Source organism: Melanerpes formicivorus, unplaced genomic scaffold (genome assembly GCF_026170545.1).
Source record: "Melanerpes formicivorus ecotype bairdi unplaced genomic scaffold, bMelFor1.0.p_v2 SCAF_52, whole genome shotgun sequence".
NCBI classification, from domain to species: Eukaryota; Metazoa; Chordata; class Aves; order Piciformes; family Picidae; genus Melanerpes; species Melanerpes formicivorus.
In genome coordinates, this window is record NW_027142404.1 from 404,756 (window position 1) to 425,679 (window position 20,924).

Below are 20,924 nucleotides of genomic sequence, written 5' to 3' on the forward strand. Positions count from 1 at the left end.
CAGAGAGTCCAAGGGAGAGCCACAAGGATGCTTAGGGGACTTGAGCATCTCCCCTGTGAAGAGAGACTGAGAGCCCTGGGGCTGTTTAGTCTGGAGAAGAGAAGGCTGAGAGGGGATCTGATCAATGTCTATCAATAGCTGAAGGGCAGGTGTCAAGAGGATGGGGCCAGACTCCATGCAATGATGCCCTGTGATAGGACAAGGGACAATGGACACAAACTAGGGCACAAGAAGTTCCACCCCAACATGAGGAGAAACTTCTTTACTGTGAGGGTCACAGAGCACTGGAATAGGCTGCCCAGAGAAGTTGTGGAGTCTCCTTCTTTGGAGACTTTCCAGCCCTCCCTGGACATGATCCTGTGCAACCTGCTCTAGGTGAAGATGCTTTAGCAGAGGGGTGGCCCTAGAGGATCTCCAGAGGTCCCTTCCAGCACCATTCTGTGATTAAAAGGACCCAGGTGCACTTATGAGAGAGCGTGAGGACTTTACCCCTTTGCTGGGTTTGTGCTCTGTGCACCCCACCTGGGAAGTCTCAGCTTTGCTGTCCTTTTGTTACCTAAGAGCAGCCACACCATGTCTGCCAAGCTTTATGTCCTGTCTATGATTCAGTTTGCAGGGAATGAAGAGTGAAAACTCAGAAGGTCCTGGGCCAGTGTGACAGTTTGAGGCTGTGCCTAGGAAAATATTCCATGGAATCAGTAGGAAAGTGATAGAATGTAAATAAATTACCATTGGATGTAAAGGGAAAATAATGATAAGGTCCTAAATAATCCCTTTGGTGTGATAATGTGTCCAGTGAGGTCCCAGATGACTGGAAACTGGCCAGTGTGGTCCCCATCCACAAGAAGGGTCAGATGGAGGAACCTGGAAACTCCAGGCCTGGCAGCCTGACCTCAGTGCCAGGGAAAGTGATGGAGCAGATTATCCTGGGGGCAATAACTGAGCACCTGAAGGATGGCCAAGGGCTCAGGTCCAGCCAACAGGGATTTAGGAAGGGCAGGTCCTGCCTCTCCAACCTGATCTCTTTCTATGCTCAGGTGACTGCCTGGTGGATGTGGGGCAGGCTGTGGATGTGGTCTGCCTGGACTTCAGCAAGGCCTTTGACACCGTCCCCCACAGCAAACTCCTTGCCAAGCTGTCAGCTCCTGGCTTGGACAGCAGCACTCTGAGCTGGGTTAGGAACTGGCTGGAGGCTGAGCCCAGAGAGTGGTGGTGAATGGTGCCACAGCCAGCTGGCAGCCAGGCACCAGTGGTGTGCCCCAGGGATCAGTGCTGGGCCCCATCCTCTTTAACATCTTCATTGATGATCTGGATGAGGGGATTGAGTCAGTCATCAGCAAATTTGCAGCTGACAGCAAGTTAGGAGCAGATGTTGGTCAGTTAGAGGGCAGAAGGGCTCTGCAGAGGGACCTCGACTGACTGGACACATGGGCAGAGTCCAACAGGATGGCATTCAACAAGTCCAAGTGCCAGGTGCTGCACTTTGGCCACAGCAACCCCATGCAGAGCTACAGGCTGGGGTCAGAGTGGCTGGAGAGCTGCCAAACAGAGAGGGAGCTGGGGGTGCTGATCAACAGACACCTGAATATGAGCCAGCAGTGTGCCCAGGTGGCCAAGAAGGCCAATGGCATCCTGGCCTGCATTAGGAATAGTGTGGCCAGCAGGAGCAGGGAAGTCATTGTGCCACTGTACTCTGCACTGGTTAGGCCACACCTTGAGTCCTGTGTCCAGTTCTGGGCCCCTCAGTTTCAGAAGGACATTGAGAGACTTGAAGGTGTCCAGAGAAGGGCAACAAGGCTGGGGAGAGGCCTTGAGCACAGCCCTGTGAGGAGAGGCTGAGGGAGCTGGGGTTGCTTAGCCTGGAGAAGAGGAGGCTCAGGGGTGACCTCATTGCCCTCTACAGCTACCTGAAGGAGCTACAACTACCTGTAGCTAGGAAGGGGTTGGTCTCTTCTCCCAGGCAACCAGCACCAGAACAAGAGGACACAGTCTCAAGCTGTGCCAGGGGAAGTTTAGGCTGGAGGTGAGGAGAAAGTTCTTCACTGAGAGAGTCATTGATCATTGGGATGTGCTGCCCAGGGAGGTGGTGGAGTCACCATCCCTGGAGGTGTTCAAGAGGGGATTGGATGTGGCACTTGGTGCCATGGTCTAGTCATGAGGTCTGTGGTGACAGGTTGGGCTTGATGAACTTTGAAGTCTCTTCCAACCTTGGTGATACTGTGATACTGTGATAATTGACATTACATTAGTTGTGGACTCCAACTCTTTCTCTTTTGAACTTCCTTTGCTCTAGCAGATACTAACAGGTCGTTTCAGCTGGCTTGCTGACCTTGGCTGTGTTTCTGCATTGTGGCTAAGTACTAACAGCTCCTCTGCTCTTCTCTCTCTCTCTTTTACCTTGTATAGAGTGGGAGAAGGGAGCAGGGAGGGGGAAGGTGTTGGTAGCCCCTTGGTTTTGTCCAGGGGGGTCCTGGTGTTGTTTGTAAGTACCTGTACATATTGGCTATTTGGTACATACTCATTGCATCCCATACCTCTAGATTGCAGTCTGCTTGTAAATAGAGCTTCATTTGCTTTCCAGCTGGGCTGGTCTGACAGTTCTCTTTTTGGGGTAATTCCAACCTACCACAGCCAGTCCAGGGTGCTCCTTCCGTGGCAAATGACATCTCTCCTCTCTGCAGGTTTCAGGTCTGCTGGTGCTGGACTACAGCAGTGAGTACAGCCACTGGCAGGCTGTCCGGAGCCTGGGAGAGTGGCTGCAGGAAGAAAAGGTGAGCAATCTAGGGGTAACTGCTTCATGGGAACAGACCTGGAAGTGTGGGAGCAGGGGAAAAGACTGCTGGCTCTGAGCTGCTAACCACTTTTCTCCTCAGATGTCTTCACCAGTCCGTATGGGGCTCACTCTGTGACCCTTCATTCCCTGACTCTTCATCTATGTCTCTTTTTCAGGGTGCAATGGTATTTGCAAGCTCTGGCCAGAAGGAATGTTAATTAAATAGGAGTGCTTGGTTCTCCATCAGAAAGGGACCTGGGGGCACTGGTTGATAGTAGGGTGAACATGAGCCTGCAGTGTGCCCAGGTGGCCAAGAGGGCCAATGGCATCCTGGCCTGCATCAGGAACAGTGTGGCCAGCAGGAGCAGGGAGGTCATTGTGCCCCTGTACACTGCACTGGTTAGGCCACACCTCGAGTCCTGTGTCCAGTTCTGGGCCCCTCAGTTTAGGAAAGATGTTGAGATGCTGGAAGGTTTCCAGAGAAGGGCAACAAGGCTGGGGAGTTGTCTGGAGCACAGCCCTGTGAGGAGAGGCTGAGGGAGCTGGGATTGTTTAGCCTGGAGAAGAGGAGGCTCAGGGCAGACCTTCGTGCTGTCTACAACTACCTGAAAGAAGGCTGTAGCCAGGTGGGGGTTGGTCTCTTCTCCCAGGCACCCAGCACCAGAACAAGAGGACACAGTCTCAAGCTGTGCAGGGGGAAGTTTAGGCAGGAAGTGAGGAAGAAGTTCTTCCCAGAAAAAGACATTTACCATTGGGATGTGCTGCCCAGGGAGGTGATGAGGTCGACATCCCTAGAGGTGTTTAAGCCAAGCCTGAATGAGGCACTCAGTGTCATGGTCTGGTTGATTAGTTAGGGTTGGGTGATGGTTGGACTTGATGTTCTTGGAGGTCTCTTCCAACCTGGTTGATTGTGTGTCATTCTGTGTGATCCTGTGTGCTTCTGTTCTCTCAGCAAATGTATTGCTGCTCCTGGTGGTTGTCACATAATAACCTCAAGAGGTCTTAGCTGCCAGAACCCCAATGCCTTGAAGCTGTGGGAGTCAAGGATGTGTCAGCAGACTGCCACTGCCGTTTCTGATGGCTGGCAAAGTTAGATGCTCACAAGCAAAGCAAAACAGGGCTCAGAAGTGAGACAGATATTTGCCACATGAATTCTTTATTTTGTGCTTTTTAGTGAAGAAACCAGACTTTGGACTAGGTGTCCTTTAAAGGTCCCTTCTAACCCAAACCACTCCATGAGCCTATGGTTTGGAGAACTAAGGTATTTATGGGTGGCAGCAGGGAGAAGGGAAGAGCTGGAAGTGAGGCAGCCTTGACATTAGTGTTACTGAGAGCCATAGCTCCTTAAACAAGAACATCTCCTTCTCAGCAAAGCCATCTGGCTTCTGTCTTCCCCTGTCTTGTTCTCTGCTGTCTTAGCTGCTTGTTCTCTAACTTGTTCTTCTCTTGTGTTTTGTTTTACTTCCAGGTGCCTGCACTCTATGGGATTGATACCAGAATGCTCTCCAAGTTAATCCGTGGCAAGGTAAGATCTGCTTCTCCTGATCCAGCTGCATTAACTTTGCTGTTTCTGGGGCCTTTTCCTGACAACAGAGCAAACCTTGGGGCAGCAATGCTGCTGCTGGGCTGCCTTGACCTCAGAAGCTGCTCACATCCTCCAAAGGCCCTGATAGAATAGAATAGAATAGAATAGAATAGAATAGAATAGAATAGAATAGAATAGAATAGAATAGAATAGAATAGAATAGAATAAACCAGGTTGGAAGAGACCTTCAAGATCATTGTGTCCAACCTATCATCCAACACCACCTAATCAACTAACCCATGGCACCAAGCACCCTATCAAGTCTCCTCCTGAACACCTCCAATGATGGTGACTCCACCACCTCCCCAGGCAGCCCATTCCAATGGGCAATCACTCTCTCTGGGTAGAACTTCTTCCTAACATCCAGCCTAAACCTCCCCTGGTGCAGCCTGAGACTGTGTCCTCTTGTTCTGGTGCTGCTTGCCTGGGAGAAGAGGCCAACCCCTGCCTGTCTACAACCTCCTTTATGGTAGTTGTAGAGAGCAATAAGGTCACCCCTGAGCCTCCTCTTCTCCAGGCTAAGCAACCCCAGCTCCCTCAGCCTCTCCTCACAGGGCTGTGTTTCAAACCCTTCACCAACTTTGTTGCCCTTCTCTGGACACCTTCCAGCAAGTCAACCTCCTTCCTAAACTGAGGGGCCCAGAACTGGACACAGGACTCAAGGTGTGGCCTAACCTGTGCAGTGTACAGGGGCAGAATGACCTCCCTGCTCCTGCTGGCCACACTGTTCTTGATGCAGGCCAGGATGCCATTGGCCCTCCTGGCTGCCTGGACACACTGCAGGCTCATGTTCAGCCTACCATTGACCAGCACCCCCAGGTCCCTCTCTGCCTGGCTGCTCTCAGCCACTCTGACCCCAGCCTGTAGCACTGCCTGGGGTTGCTGTGGCCAATGTGCAGAACCTGGCCCTTGGATGTGTTCAATCTCATGCCCTTGGCCTCTGCCCATCTGTCCAGCCTGTCGAGGTCCCTCTGCAGAGCCTCTCTACCCTCCAGCAGATCAACTCCTGCCCCTGGATCTGCTCTGGGTTTCCTGTTCTATGTAAGTGTGGAAGGAGAAGCTATCAGCTTCCCCTGGTCTTTGACCAGGGTGGTTCTTGTGCTGTTTATTAGTTGTTAATAACTGTAAATGTTACAAATCCTGTATATTTTGCACATATTCATTGCATTCCATAGTAGATTGTACTTCTGCTTGTAAATACAGCTTGAACAGAGCCGTAGAGATGAATTCTTGTGGGAATCCGGCGTGGTGTCCCTCTCACACAGCCAGCAGACAAGTGCAGCTCTATGCCATAGGAATAAGTGTTCTGCTTTCTTTAGGCACACTGCTCAGTGGATCAACATCCAGAATGAATATTTGCTCTAATTTGGCACTGTATGGTAATATAATGTCCTTCATACTGGGACTGAGAGATTCTGGTTTATCATAGGGTCACAGGATGTTAGGGGTTGGAAGGAACCTCTGAAGACCTTCCAGTCCAAGCCCCCTGCCAGAGCAGGACCATAGAATCCAGCACAGGTCACACAGCAACACATCCAGACAGGGCTGGAAAGGCTCTGGAGAAGAAGACTCCACAGCCTCTCTGGGCAGCCTGTTCTAGTGCTTATTCCAGGAGTGGGACAAAGCCATAGCAGGGATTTTTCCACTGAGGAATTTAATGAAAAAGAGTGTTCCAAGGATGCTGAAGGGACTGGAGCACTGCCTGGGGAGGAGAGGCTGAGAGCCCTGAGGTTGTTTAGTCCATAGAGGAGAAGGCTGAGAGGGGATCTGATCAATGTCTATCAATATCTGAGGGCTGGGGGTCAAGAGGGAGGGGACAGGCTCTGCTCAGTTGCACCCTGTGATAGGTGGCAATGGATATAACCTACAGCACAGGAGGATCCACCTCAACATGAGAAGGAACTTCACTGTGAGGGTCACAGAGCACTGGAGCAGGCTGCCCAGAGAGGTTGTGGAGTCTCCTCCTCTGGAGCCTTTCCATCCCTGTCTGGATGTGTTCCTGTGTGACCTGTGCTGGATTCTGTGGTCCTGCTCTGGCAGGGGGGTTGGACTGGAAGACCTCCAGAGGTCCCTTCCAACCCCTGACATCCTCTGATCCTGTGATCCTGTGAGGAGGATGTGCTGCTGGCAGAGCAAGGGTGCCCTGCCTTCTGTGAGGTGGTACCAGCACCAGAGCCAAGCTTGCTGGAGGTGTTTTATTGTGGTTTCTCTTTTAACAGTTTACTCATTAAACAGCTGTGCTGAGCTGCCTCCCACACAGCTCTGCTGCCTTGCAGCTATCCACAGGAGGTGGCTGAAGACCTCACAGTGGGTTTCCAAATCCAAAAAAAGCTGCACAGTGCCTTATGGATTATTCTCAAGTCTACACAGCAGTTACCTGGGGATTCTGATCCTCTTGGAAGTCAACCCATGTCACTGTCACCAGACAGCTTGCCAAACTGCCTGCTAACAAATCTTGCTGCTGTTAATAGCATTCTTTCCTGAATGAGGGGTTTTAAACAGAGTTATGATACTGAGGAGGGCTCATAAGCTTCTGAAGAGGCTGGAAAGGGTTATCAGATGCTAAGAAACCACCTCCAAGCAGCTGCTCCAGTTGCTGTGCCTGTCAGCACCTCGTCCCAGTGTTCACAGCTTCTCCTTTGCTCCTGCTTTGTTGTTTACTGCTGTATTTCCTCAGGGCACCCTCCTTGGGAAGATTGAATTTGAAGGTCAGCCTGTGGAGTTTGCAGACCCAAACAAGCAAAACTTGATTGCAGAAGTTTCAACCAAGGTGAGAAGTTCTTCTGCAGTCCCAGGGCTGTACACTCCAGATAGCAGCTGCTCCCTGTTTGTTCTGGGGATTGCCCAGTCTTTCTCAACAGACAGTCTGGGGACCTTTCCTAAGCCATAGAGGCCTTTGAAGGGCTGTCAGCTCAATACCATCCCTGTAGAATCCCCATGGCTCCTGCTGTGCACAGTGGAAGATGTAAAATGAGCTGTGTTGAGCTGAATGTAGTCTGAACAGCACTTTGGTTGTGTGCTACAGAGACAGACTAGAGAAGTCTTGGGGATCTAGTTAGACCTAGTGGATGATGGACATTATCCAACATAAGAAGAACTAATGGCAAGAATGGCTGCTTGCCTTAAAGCTCACCACAGCATGAGCTGTGTTTTAAGGATGAATGTGGTGAGGAATCAAGGGGTCTCCAAAACACCTTGTGAAATGGAGAGTGGAGTTTTCTTGAGGGACTCTAAGTTTCTCAGAGAACCTCTGTGAGAAGATGAATGGGCAGACCATTCCAATGTCTCAGAACTCTCTCTGGGAAGAAATATTTCCTAGCATCCAGACTAAACCTCCCTTGCTGCAGCTTGGAACCATTGCCTCTGCTCATGTCCCTTGCCACCAAGGAGCAGAGGCTGTCCCCTCCTCACTCCAACCTCCCTTCAGGGAGCTGTAGAGAGCAATGAGGTCTCCCCTCAGCCTCCTCTTCTCCAGCCTGAACACCCCCAGCTCCCTCAGCCCCTCCTCATAGCCCAGGTGTTCCAAGCCCTTCTCCTGCCTCATTGCCCTTCTCTGGACACTCTCCAGCCCCTCAATGTCCTTCCTGGAGTGAGGGTCCCAGAGCTGAACACAGCACTCCAGGTGTGGCCTCATCAGAGCTGAGCACAGGGGGATGGTCACCTCCTGTCCCTGCTGCCCACCCTGCTTCTGATCCAAGCCAGGATGCCATTGGCTTTCTTGGCCCCCTGGGCACTGCTGGCTCACGTTCAGTGACTGCTAACCAACACCCCCAGTCCCATGCTCCAAGTCACAGCTTTCCAACCACACATCCTCAGGTCTGTATCTTCGGGCTTGCTGCTGCTGTAATCAAGGGTATTTAAAAGAGCACCAAAGCTTCTGCTTCCCCAGGCAGCTGAAGGCAGCATTGATGTCTGCAGTACTTCTGGAGGTTTCCCTGTAAATCGATTGTGCAGTGCCACGTATTGGAGCAGTTGTTGTGCCACCCATCTTCCCTGTGTTTTATGGGTAGGGGGTGATGTGTCTTTGATAGCCTGGTTTGTCTCTTTTTTTTTTTTGGCAGGAAGTCAAGGTCTATGGCAGAGGGAATCCAATGAAAGTTGTGGCTGTGGACTGTGGGCTGAAGCACAACATCATCCGGCTGCTCGTGAAGGTTGGTCACGGCTTTGTGCCTTTCAGCTCTTGTTTGGCTCTGGTAGGAGCCTCACCTGCACTCCACCTGGGCACACTCAATTCCAGGAGCAGCTCTCCTAAATTGAGGTGCAGTTTTTAGGATGGTTTGCATGGTGTGGGACTTGTTCTGTGTGTTCTGAGCTTGCTGTGCTCTATTGAGAGGGTAAGGGAGAAGACCTGTGTTGTTCTCCTGGTCCAGGGGCCATTGGGTGAGGAATGAAGGCAGGAACCCTGTTGCTGTATAGCAAGGAGATTCCAGAAATGCAGAGGGCAGAGAATCTCAGAAGTCCTCCCAGAAGTCCTTTATTGCTGCACTGTGGAATCCCCAGCAGTACAGAGTCTTAACAGCTGAAGTCCTGGAAGCCCTTAACAGACAAAGCAGCCAACAATAATCCTGAGCCTATCCCGAGCAGCGTCCCTACACTGAAGCCCTGACCAGAAGTAGCTAACTGACAGAAGCAGAAGTCCCTAGCAGCCCTAACCCCCCCACAAGCTGTTCCTAACCTAAGGTCCTAACCTAAATCCCTATCCCAGGTGCCTATAGCTCAGAGTGGCTGTGTTTTATACTCTTTGCTATCAATCCCTTAACCAGTCAAACCCAACCACACATCTAAGCTAAAATCTTTTCCCAATCAGAGGTGGCAGCATGTCAAGGAGGTAGCTTCTGCAGCATGTTCCAACCCCAGGGTGCCAAGGAGAGGGTGTTGTTCTTGGCACCTGTGGAATGTGATAGTTTGGCTCTAGGCAGTGTGCAGTAGGTCAGCTAATGAACCCTGCACTGTGCAGGCATTCAGCAGCTGCCTTCAGAGCAGTGGCTGCAACAGACCTGTGCAGCAACCTCTCAGCCAGGAGAAGAACTCCTGGAAGGTGAGCTGCAAAACATGAGACACAGCTTCTCTAAAGGACAACCAAAGGAGGTCAGCCTACATTGGTGAAAAACTTCTGGTGAAAGAATTTCCCAGTGAGGGTGGTGAATGGGTGAGAGGGGCCCAGAAAAGTTTTGCAGTGTCCCATCCTTGAAGAGATTGAAAACTCAACTGAGCAGTGCCCTCAGCAATTTCTCCTAAAGTTGAAGTTATCCCTGGTCAAAGGAGGGATTGGACCATCTGACCTCCTGTGGTTCCTCAGTTCTGAGTTTCTCTGCAGTTCCTGGATGTGCTGGAGTGAGGCCAGAGAAGGGCCGTGAGGATGAGCAGAGGGCTGGAGCTGCTCTGCTCTGGAGACAGACTGAGAGAGTTGGGGTTGTTCAGTCTGGAGAGGAGAAGGCTCCAAGGAGACCTTCTTGTGGCCTTCCAGTATCTGAAGGAGGCTCCAGGAAATCTGGGGAAGAACTTTTGAGGGTGTCAGGGAGTGATAGGACTGGGGGGGATGGAGCAAAACTAGAAATGGGTAGATTGAGATTGGATGTCAGGAAGAAGTTGTTCCCCATGAGGGTGGTGAGAGACTGGCAGAGGTTGCCCAGGGAGGTGGTGGAAGCCTCATCCCTGGAGGTTTTTCAGGCCAGGCTGGAGGTGGCTGTGAGCAACCTCTGCACCCAGCCTGGGTTTGTGCCTGGGGTGGGCCCAACTCAGATCCACTTTGTAGAAGTGAACATACTGCTCTAGCATGCCTGCACTCTCATTTTGCATTTTATTAGTAAGCTGGGATCTCGGGACTGAGTTTCAGGCTGGCTTGGCAAACCCTGAGGTGCCTCTAAGACACTAAGCCTACCGGTTTTGTGAAAATAATCAGGCAGTGGAGTGAGGACCTCCCTGGCAAAAGGATGACTGAAACCCAAACTCACCCTCTGGGCCACAAGAGCAAGACAACAACCTCCTGACACCAAGATATTTGCTGCCCTCCTCCCCTCATCTCTTCTTCCCTTGTGTCTTCTTTTCCCCCAGCGAGGTGCAGAGGTGCACTTGGTTCCATGGGACCATGATTTCACCAGCATGGAGTATGATGGCCTTATCATTTCTGGAGGACCAGGGGACCCCATGAAAGCCCAGGAGGTGATTCAGAATGTCAGAAAGGTACAGTGCAAGAACCCTTAGGCCAGTTTTTGTGGTCTAATTACCTTTTGTTTCAAGTGCCTGAAATCTAACCAGTTGGTTGCACGAAGATCTGACAGACCAAATGTCTCTCAAGTCATTGCAGCTGCCTGGGATATTCTTCAGCTTGGCTGGCTGGGAGTTGTCTCCAGGCTAATCCCCACAAAAAGGCTGTGAGGACCTTGGTGAACAATCTACAGCAAAATACAATTACCACCTTTAGCTTTCTGGTGCCTTAAGGCACACTGCTCTTTCAGGAGCTCTGGGACCTGGTGAAAGAGCAGCCCTGGTTTCACAGCACTCCTCTCTGTCTCACACACACTGGCTGTAGTGCAGTGTCCTTGCTTAGTCTCCTCCAGCACACCTGGGCATCAGGCTATGCTCTGAGACTTCCCTCTGAAGCACAGGAGAAGAGGAAAGTCTCTCCTGTAGGCTGTTGCCATCCTTCCCCTCAGCTTTTTCCCAGCTCTGGGTGGCTGCTGTGAGGTAGTTGGCTATGGTGGGTTGAAATCACCCCCCTCCCCCCAACTAATTTGGAGAGCTACCCCCCCCAAATAAAATTGCCAGACCAGCTCAGTTTGGGATGGAAGCATATGAAGCTCTATTTACATGCAAAGTAAACCCTAGAAGCACGAAGTGCAATGGATATGTACAAAATATGCAATATTTACATAGATTTACAATGTAGAAACAACACAAGGGCCTCTCTGGACAAAACCAGGGGGCTACCAACAGCTTCTCCCTCTCTGACCCCTTCCTCCCTGCACAAGAGAAAACAGATGAGCAGAGAATAACTTGTTACAGAATACAGAATTCACCAGGTTGGAAGAGACCTTTGAGATCATCAGGTCCAACCTATCACCCAACACCATCTAACCAACTCACCCATGGCACTGAGTGCCTCATCCAGGCTGGTTTTAAACACCTCCAGTGATGGTGACTCCACCACCTCCCTAGGCAGCACCTTCCAATGACCAATCTCTCTTTATGGGAAGAACTTCTTCCTCACCTCCAGCCTAAACCTCCCCTGGCACAGCTTGAGACTGTGTCCTCTTGTTCTGGTGCTGGTTGCCTGGGAGAAGAGACCAACCCCCTCCTGGCTACAACCTCCCTTCAGGTAGTTGTAGAGAGCAAGAAGGTCTCCCCTGAGCCTCCTCTTCTCCAGGCTAAGCAACCCCAGCTCCCTCAGCCTCTCCTCACAGGGCTGTGCTCCAGACCCCTCCCCAGCTTTGTTGCCCTTCTCTGGACACCTTCCAGCATCTCAACATCTTTCTTAACCTGAGGGCCCCAGAAGTGGACACAGGACTCAAGGTGTGGCCTAACCAGTGCTGAGCACAGGGCACAATGACCTCTTTGCTCCTGCTGGCCACACTATTCCTGATACAGGCCAGGATGCCATTGGCCTTCTTGGCCACCTGGGCACACTGCAGGCTCATGTTCAGCCTACCATCAACCAGCACCCCCAGGTCCCTCTCTGCCTGGCTGCTCTCAGCCACTCTGACCCCAGCCTGTAGCACTGCCTGGGGTTGCTGTGGCCAATGTGTAGAACCCTGCACTTAGATGTATTCAGTCTCATGCCCTTGGACTCTGCCCATCTGTGCAGCCTGGCAAAGTCCCTCTGCAGAGATCTCCTATCCTCTAACAGATCAACACCTGCCCCATCTTGGTGTCATCTGCAAATTTACTGATGATGGACTCAATCCTCTCATCCAGATCATCACTAAAGATATTGAACAGGATGGTGCCCAGCACTGCTCCCTGGGGCACACCACTGGTGCCTGGCTGCCAGCTGGCTGTGGCACCATTCACCACCACTCTCTGGGCCCCTTGTTAGTTACTTAGCCACAACAAGAATGCAGCCAAGGTCAGCAACAGCTAAGCAAAGCCACCAGCTAGTATCAGCTAGAGCTAGAGTTGAGAAAGAGAGAGAAAATGGTTTTTACAACCAGCTTTATGTCAGTTACCAGACCAGAAGGATTATTTAGGCCTTATCATTGTTTTCCCTTTACATCCAATGGTAATTTCTTTACATTCTATCACTTTCCTACTCAATCCATGGAATATTTTGCTAAGGCACATTTTCTACCACTTTCTACCCAAGATCTGTAGAAAATTTCCTTAGGCATCAGCCTAAAGCTGCCCCCCTGCCACGGTTTGTGGTCCAGCTGCTGAGCAGAGACACTCCAGCAGCTCTTGAGATCTCTTTCATTTTAGGTGCTGGAGAGCGACCGGCCGGAGCCCTTGTTTGGAATTAGCATGGGGAATCTGATCACTGGGATAGCAGCTGGAGCTACTTCCTACAAGATGCAGGTGGCCAACAGGTGAGGCAAGCCCCTGTGCTTCCCAGGGCCCAGTTACACCAGCTCAGCACTGCAGCAGGTCACAGAGCAGCAGTGCTTTGCTGCGGGACTGCCTTCTTGGGAGCTTGTATCTCAGCAGCGTTGCTGCTTCAGTCCAGCCATTCTCCTTGCCTTCAGTTTAAGCTGTTAGTGTCATGCATTACTTTTCCTGAGGACTCCTGGAAAGTATTTGGTGTCATTTATCCCCAACAAATGGAAAGTTTCTCCTAGGATGTCACATCTTGAGATTGGCTATCAGTATGGAACAGCTCCTACACACCTGCTGTGCATAGCCCAGAGTTAGAATCACAGAATTGTCAGGGTTTGAAGGGACCTCAAGGATCAGCCAGTTCCAATCCCCCTGCCATGGGCAAGAACAGCTCACACTGGAGCAGGTTGCTCACAGCCACATCCAGCCTGGCCTTTAAAACCTCCAAGGATGAGGCTTCCACCACCTCCCTGGGCAACCTCTTCCAGTCTCTCACCACCTTCATGGGGAAGAACTTCTTCCTGACATCCAATCTGAGCCTACCCATTTCCATTTTTTTTCCATTCCCCCCAGTCCTATCACTCCCTGACACCCTCAAAAGTCCCTCCCCAGCTTTCCTGTAGCCCCCTTCAGATACTGGAAGGCCACAAGAAGGTCTCCTTGGAGCCTTCTCTTCTCCAGACTGAACAACCCCAACGCCCTCAGTCTGTCTCCAGAGCAGAGCAACTCCAGCCCTCTGATCCTCCTCATGGCCCTTCTCTGGACACCTTCCAGCACCTCCAGATCCTTCCTGGAACAGAGGCTCCAGAACTGGACACAGTGCTGCAGGTGGGGTCTCAGCAGAGTGGAGCAGAGGGGGAGAATCACTACCCTTGCCCTGCCGGTTATGCTTAGCAGCTCTGCCTAGCTGGCACTGGCACACATCTGGCACTGCTGTCCTCTGTTCTCTTTCAGGGGACAGAACCAGCCTGTGCTGAATGCAGTGAATGGCCAGGCTGTCATCACTGCTCAGAACCATGGCTATGCCATTGACACCTCTACCCTTCCACCAGGCTGGAAACCTCTCTTTGTGAATGCCAATGATCAAACGAACGAGGTGAGCTCATGCTTCCCAGACACCTTGTGGTGGGTTGAGAATTCCCTACCTCCCCCCTCCCAACATTATCTTTGCCAGCCCAGCTCAGCTGGAAGCAAATGAAAGCTGTGTTTACAAGCAGAACTACAATGGAATGCAATGGGTATGTACAATAGACACAGGATTTACAATAATTAGAGGGATTTGCAATTAATAAACAGCACAAGAACCCCCCCGGCCAAAGACCTGGGGAAGCTACTAGCTTCTCCCTCCTTGCCTCCTCCTTACCCCTCTGTACAAAAGGGAGAAGAGCCAGAAGCAGAGGAGTTAATACCAGTCACAACAAAAGCAGTGCAGCCAAGGTCAAGCAGAAGCAAGTTAGCATCTGCCAGCCCAAGGAAGCTATAAGAAATTGTTTACATGAGTAGCTTAAGTCCCTTATCTTTTCAATGGGATTGCTTTGCATCATCATTCTTTTCCCTTTTACACCCAATAGTGATTGATTTACATTTTACTACTTTCTGTTCAAGATCTCTGAGAAATTTTTAAAGGCATAGCCTAAAACTACCACACCCCCTTGGAGAGCAGTCTGGAGTGAGCAAAGATTCACTCTCTCTCTTTATCTCACCCCCTGGAACCTTGCTCTTGGATCACAATTAGTTACCTGGACTAAACCTGGTGATCTGACCATCTGCTCTGCTTGGGGCCCTGCCTGGCAGGCCAGAAGGGGGTGAGCCATTACCACTCTTCTCCACACCAGCCCAGACTGGGATTGCAACACTGGCTTTCTGATTTCCCTTCAGCAGTTGCCTTGCTCACTTCTGTGATTTTCTATTTGGTACTGCTCACTCAGTTTCTGTTGTCTCAGGGCTTGTCACAGGATCAGAGCATGTTAGGGGTTGGAAGGGACCTCTGGAGATCTCTGAGTCCAGAGATCAGGACCATAGAATCCAGCACAGGTCACACAGGAACACATCCAGACAGGGATGGAAAGCCTCCAGAGGAGATTCCACAACCTCTCTGGGCAGCCTCTTCCAGGGCTCTGGGACCCTCACAGTGAAGAAGTTCCTCCTCATGGTTGGGTGGAACCTCCTGTGCTGTAGTTTCCATCCATTGCCCCTTGTCCTATCCCAGGGTGCAACTGAGCAGAGCCTGTCCCCTCCCTCTTGACCCCCAGCCTTCAGATATTGATAGACATTGATCAGCTCCCCTCTCAGTCTTCTCCTCTCCACACCAAACAGCCCCAGGGCTCTCAGCCTCTCCTCCCCAGGCAGTGCTCCAGTCCCTTCAGCATCCTTGGAGCCCTGCCTTGGACTCTCTCCAGCAGATCCCTGTCTCTCCTGAACTGGGGAGCCCAGAGCTGGATGCAATATTCCAGGTGAGGTCTCAGCAGGGCAGAGTAGAGGTGGAGGAGAACCTCCCTGGCTCTGCTGGACACACTCCTCTCAATGCACCTCAGGATCCCATTGGCTTTCTTGGCCCCCAGGGCACATTGCTGTCCCATGCAGAACTTGCTGCCCACCAGCACTCCCAGCTCCTTCTCCCCAGGGCTGCTCTCCAGCAGATCCCCTCCTAACCTGGACTGGTGTACAGTGACTTCCAGCTGGTGGTTTTAGAGTCACTGCTGATTGTCAGTTGCTGTTTTCTCTACCCTTACAGGGACACAGACTGGGGAAAATGCAGAGCTCCTGGGGTTCAGGTTTTGAGATGATTTTGCTCCAGCTGTGTTGAACAGCTCCACCCTTTTACCAGCAGGTCTCTCATGTTTGCTTTAGCTGAAGATTGGAGACAGTCTGTTGCATGAAGCAAGTGATAAGGCTGGGCATGAGTCTTCTGGATCTAGAAGCATGAATTTCTTTTGTGTGAGCTAAAGGCCCATTTCTGTGAGCCCCACAGAAGCAGCACTCTCCCAAATCTGCACAGATAGAGGGGGTGGGGGGAAGGAACAACGTTGCTTTAGCATGGGATGCACAAGCAGGAGCAGGGCTGGGTGGGCTCTCCTGTACACTCTGTTGCATTCCTCTGTTGGAAAAAAGAAGAAACATTTTTTTGTGGCTGACCTTGATCCAACACAGGTTTCCAAACACTGACAAGGCATGGAGCAAAGTTGGAAAGGATGCCTGTGTGTAACTGGAGGGGACAAGAGCATTCAGGGAAAACGTGGCAGACTGATGGCCTGCTCTGCTCTGAGGGCAGCAGCTCACACCACGGTGTCAGCTGTGCTCAGGAGCTCATCTCTCAGCCTTCTCCTTTCCCAGCATCCCACCCTGGAGCTCTGGATGGCACTGTTGCTCCACAGCAGCTGCTAGGACTCCTTTGTCCTTTCCAAAGGGAAGCAGTTTGTATCAGAAGCAGTTTCCTGGATTTCCTGTTGAGGGATTTTTCTACCTACACCTGGAATCAGGGGTCATGAGCAATGCCAGGGACAACCTAGTCTCCCAGTGGATCATGCTGCTTGGTGCCACCAGGCCATGCCAATGAGAAGTCTGTTTTCCCTGACTCCAGCTGAAGCTACATGCACTGTCTCCAAACTCAGCTCCTTCATAGCTGTTGTTTGTCCAGAGCAGTGCCCTCACTTCATGACAGCCCTGAAAGCAGACCAAGGACAGAGATCACAGGCTCTGTGTCAGGATTTAAAGTGAGTTAAGGACATCACAGACTCACAGCAAACATCCACTTGGAGGAGACCTCCAAGCTCATCCAGTCCAACCTTCCACCCAGCACTGCAGGGTCAACACCAAACCATCTCCCTAAGCACCAGCTCCAAGGCTGCTGGAACACCTCCAGGGATGGGGACTCCAGCACTGCCCTGGGCAGACCATTCCAATGGCTGAGAGCCCTCTCTGGCAAGAAATATTTCCTAGCATCCAGCCTGAGCCTCCCCTGCTGCAGCTTGGAACCATTGCCTCTGCTCCTGTCCCTTGCCACCAAGGAGCAGAGGCTGCCCCCTCCTCACTCCAACCTCCCTTCAGGGAGCTGTAGAGATCAATGAGGTCTCCTCTCAGCCTCCTCTTCTCCAGCCTGAACACCCCCAGCTCCTACAGCCCCCCCTCATCGCCCAGTTGCTCCAGGCCCTTCTCCAGCCTCATTGCCCTTCTCTGGACAGGCTCCAGCCCCTCAGTGTCCTCTTTGCCCAGCTCTCTTCAGATGCCTCAGCCAAGCCTCCCAGTTTGGTATCCTCAGCAAACTTGCTGAGCAGACACTATCTGTCTCTTTGTCTGTCTGTCTGTCCTGCCATCAATGTCACTGCTGTTGAACAGGACCGGACCCAGCACTGATCCCTGGGGGGACTCCACGCCAGGCCTTTGGCCCTCAGTGTTTCCAGAGATCAGCTGTGGCTTGCTGTTCTCCTTCTTCCTCGCAAGGAGGTGACTAAGACATTTGTTTCTATTCCTGCAGGGCATCATGCACGAGGCCAGACCGATTTTCACAGCACAGTTCTACCCAGATGCCAACCCTGGGCCAAGGGACACGGAGGTACTGTCTGAGGGCTGCTCTGGGCTCGCTTTCCAGTGGCCTAGGGAGCAAAGCTGTGCATCAGCTAGGAGGAGAAGCTGGTGACGGTCTGCAGCCTTGGTTCTGGGAGTGTCAGGATCTTGACAGAGGGGCCCAGTCGTGCATAGGCTTTTGTCTGCTTAGCTTGATCTGCAGCTAATTACAATCAACAACAAAGCTTCTGCTGGCTTCTGTGTGCTCTGCATCAGTGATCCCCTTCACAGGGCGGGTTTGCTGGGAGTCTTGGTGGGATTATCCGTGTGGAGAGTTACTGAAGTGCTTAAGCCTTGGCAGGATCAGGCTCAAATCTCTTGTACCTGGGGTGAGTGCATAAAGGCAACAAAATGTCATCAAGGCAGGGAAAAAAAATAAGATTTAAAAAAAAAAATAGAAGCCAGATGCTTTGTAATAAAATCATTAACTTTCTAATACATTTCAGTTCCACTTTCAAATCTGATAATTACTGTAGAGTTATGTAAATGGAGTCACACTTCCTGACTCTGGTTCTCCTAAGTGAAATGAAATTCTAATCCCCCATCTGTGACTCGGCACAAACTCAGTACCGACTGAGTGCACAGTCACAGAGCCTGCCCGAGCAGCAGCAGGGGATGGGGGAGGCAGAGGAGGCCTGCCTCAGCCTAAATAAACTGTTTATCACTCCTTGAGAGAGGAAAAACGCAGAGAAGTGCTCGTTTTAGTCTTAGTTTGCTGGTGTTGATTAACCCTGTGAGTAAAACTCTCCATCTCAGGAAGTTTCGACTGCTGAATCTTAGAGAGCTCCAAGCAAGCCTGAGCTGTGTCTTTTCCAGGTCTATGTACTCCCCCTGCTGGGATGGGTTTAATCCCATGAGAGGCTGGTAGGACCCACTGGTTCTCCCTCCATAGGGAATTCCCAGCAGCCAGCTGGAGAGAGCCTCTGGCAAGTGAGAGGTGAGGTGGGAAGCCTGTCCCACTGCATACCAACGGTGGCCATGCTGCCTCCTCTGCCTGGCCTGGCTGTGGGAGAACTCTTCACACAGCTCCTCTGGGATCTCCTCTGGAAGGACAGCACTGATGTAGCACACCTGGTGTTTAGCTATCCCTGCTTAGATGCCAGTTCTGTAGCCAGACCCAGTCCAGCTGATTGCTGAGAACTGTCTAAGTGTGCACTCTGCAGTACTTTAGCTTCGAATGCATCTCCAGCCATTGCACTGCCAGCTGCACACAGGCAGAGCATGCAGGTGTGATTGAGAGGTGTTTTCTTTCCTGCTGTGACCTCACTTGCTTGAATGCAGCTTTGTCAGATGTGTCAGAGCTGTTAAACACATTTCAGGTAAGGATCCCCTCTGGTGGAGGGTTTAAAGCTGCCTTCTGAAGGCAGCAGAGCAGCTGCTGGCCTGAGCTCACAAAGGGTTTGGCTCTGCCTTCTTGGCTCGTGGTGCGTTCAGTTCCAGGTTGGTGATTCAACACATGTGTCTGTTTTCTCCAGTTCCTGTTTGACTCCTTCATTTCACTGATTAAGAGAGGGAAAGGCACCACCATCTCCTCAGTCCTGCCCAAGGCTGCAGGGGCAGCTTCCAGAGTGGAGGTCAGTGTATGATGCTCATTGTGATCAGCAACTCTCCATCCCTGCTGAACCCACACTGCAAAACACAGCACAAAAAGCTGCCTGTGGAAGCCAAAGGAGGCTTCTCCTGTGTTATGAGCTCCCTTTTGTCTGAGGAAGTGCTGAGATCTGGTGTTCCATGTGGTTTTCTTGGTAGGTCTCCCAAGAAAGGTACTCCCATAGCAGGCTACCAGGTGTGGTGGGTTGAGGGAATAGCCCAACATTCATTTGGAGAAAAATTACCCCCCAAAAGAAGTTGCCAGACCAGCTCAGAAGGTTTTGGAAGCAAATGAAGCTGTATTTACAAGCAGAACTACAAGTTAGAAATATGAAGTGCAATGAATATGTGCAAAATACACAATGCTTACACATATTTACCATTTATAAACAACACAGAGACCCCCCCTGGACAAGAACCAGGGGGCTAGCAATAGCTTCCCCCTTTCCTCCCCTCCTTGGACAAGGGAAAGTGAGAGAAGGGAATGAGCAGAGAGTAGCATGTTAGTTACAAGAAAGCTGGGGAAGGACTTTTCAGGGTGTCAGGGAGTGATAGGACTGGGGGAAATGCTCCACCTGGAGCACTGTGTCCAGTTCTGGAGCCTCTATTACAGGAAGGATGTGGAGGTGCTGGAAGGTGTCCAGAGAAGGGCCATGAGGAGGAGCAGAGGGCTGGAGCTGCTCTGCTATGAGGACAGACTGAGGGAGTTGGGGTTGTTCAGTCTGGAGAAGGTTCCGAGGAGACCTTCTTGTGGCCTTCCAGTATCTGCAGGGGGCTACAGGAAAGCTGGGGAGGGACTTTTGAGGGTGTCAGGGAGTGATAGGACTGGGGGGAATGGAGCAAAACTAGAAATGGGTAGATTAAGATTAGATGTTAGGAAGAAGTTGTTCTCCATGAAGGTGGTGAGAGACTGGCAGAGGTTGCCCAGGGAGGTGGTGGAAGCCTCATCCCTGGAGGTTTATCAGGCCAGGCTGGATGTGGCTGTGAGCAAGCTGCTGTAGTGTGAGGTGTCCCTGCCCATGGCAGGGGGGCTGGAACTGGCTGATCCTTGAGGTCCCTTCCAACCCTGACAATTCTGTGATTCTATGATTCTACTTACCCACAATAAAGAACTGCACAGCCACAGTCAAGGTCAGCAGAGCCAAGGAAAAGCCACCAGCTAGAGGCAGAGCTGAGAAAAGAGACAGAATAGTTTATATAGTATATAATGGCCATTGGCAAGCCCATGAATTCTATAGACTCAGCATTATTTTTCTTTTGTATCCAGTCACAGAATCACAGAAACATTCAGGCTGGCAAAGACCCTCAGCATCACCAAGTCCAACCCAGAACCCTACTCTACAAGGCTCACCCTGAAACCATAGTCCCAAGCACCACATCCAAAACACCTTCTAACACATCCAGTCTTGGGGGCTCCACCACCTCCCTGGGCAGCACATTCCAAGCCCTGACCACTCTTGATGGGAAAAAATGTTTCCTAATGTGCAGTTTGAACCTCCCCAGTCACAGCTTGAGGCCACTCACTCTTGTTCTGTCACTGATCACCTGTGAGAAGAGACCAGCACCAACCTCTCCACAGCCTCCTTTCAGGTAGTTGTAGACAGCAAAGAGGTTTCCCCCCAGCTTCCTCTGTTTCAAACTAAGCAGCCCCAGCTCCTTCAGTCACTCTTCATAAGGATTTATCCTTCAGGCCCTTCCCCAGCTTCATTGCTGGTGATTAATGGTTTCAATGTTGATTTTCCTTTCAGTCTTTGCAATCAGGGACTAGGCTAAAGTTCCCCCTCCAAACTGCAACCCCAGGTGCCCTGGGATAACCCTGACTGTGTGATTTTGTGGCAGCAGCATAACCTTGGTGCTCTGTTGCTTTAGCAAATTAGACTGCAG

At 51.3% G+C, this 20,924-nt stretch overlaps 1 protein-coding gene across 1 annotated transcript in view; it reads left to right on the top strand.

Annotated features, from left to right (window-relative positions):
• Nucleotides 1–20,924, top strand: part of CPS1 (carbamoyl-phosphate synthase 1) — a 144,705-nt gene that overhangs the window by 12,660 nt on the left and 111,121 nt on the right. Inside the window, exons 3-11 of the mRNA XM_068160742.1 lie at nucleotides 2,682–2,771; nucleotides 4,242–4,298; nucleotides 7,036–7,128; nucleotides 8,420–8,509; nucleotides 10,413–10,541; nucleotides 12,774–12,880; nucleotides 13,842–13,983; nucleotides 17,362–17,439; nucleotides 18,926–19,024. Of these exons, the coding sequence (XP_068016843.1) occupies nucleotides 2,682–2,771; nucleotides 4,242–4,298; nucleotides 7,036–7,128; nucleotides 8,420–8,509; nucleotides 10,413–10,541; nucleotides 12,774–12,880; nucleotides 13,842–13,983; nucleotides 17,362–17,439; nucleotides 18,926–19,024 (885 nt within the window). The remainder of the gene's footprint in view (nucleotides 1–2,681; nucleotides 2,772–4,241; nucleotides 4,299–7,035; nucleotides 7,129–8,419; nucleotides 8,510–10,412; nucleotides 10,542–12,773; nucleotides 12,881–13,841; nucleotides 13,984–17,361; nucleotides 17,440–18,925; nucleotides 19,025–20,924) is intronic.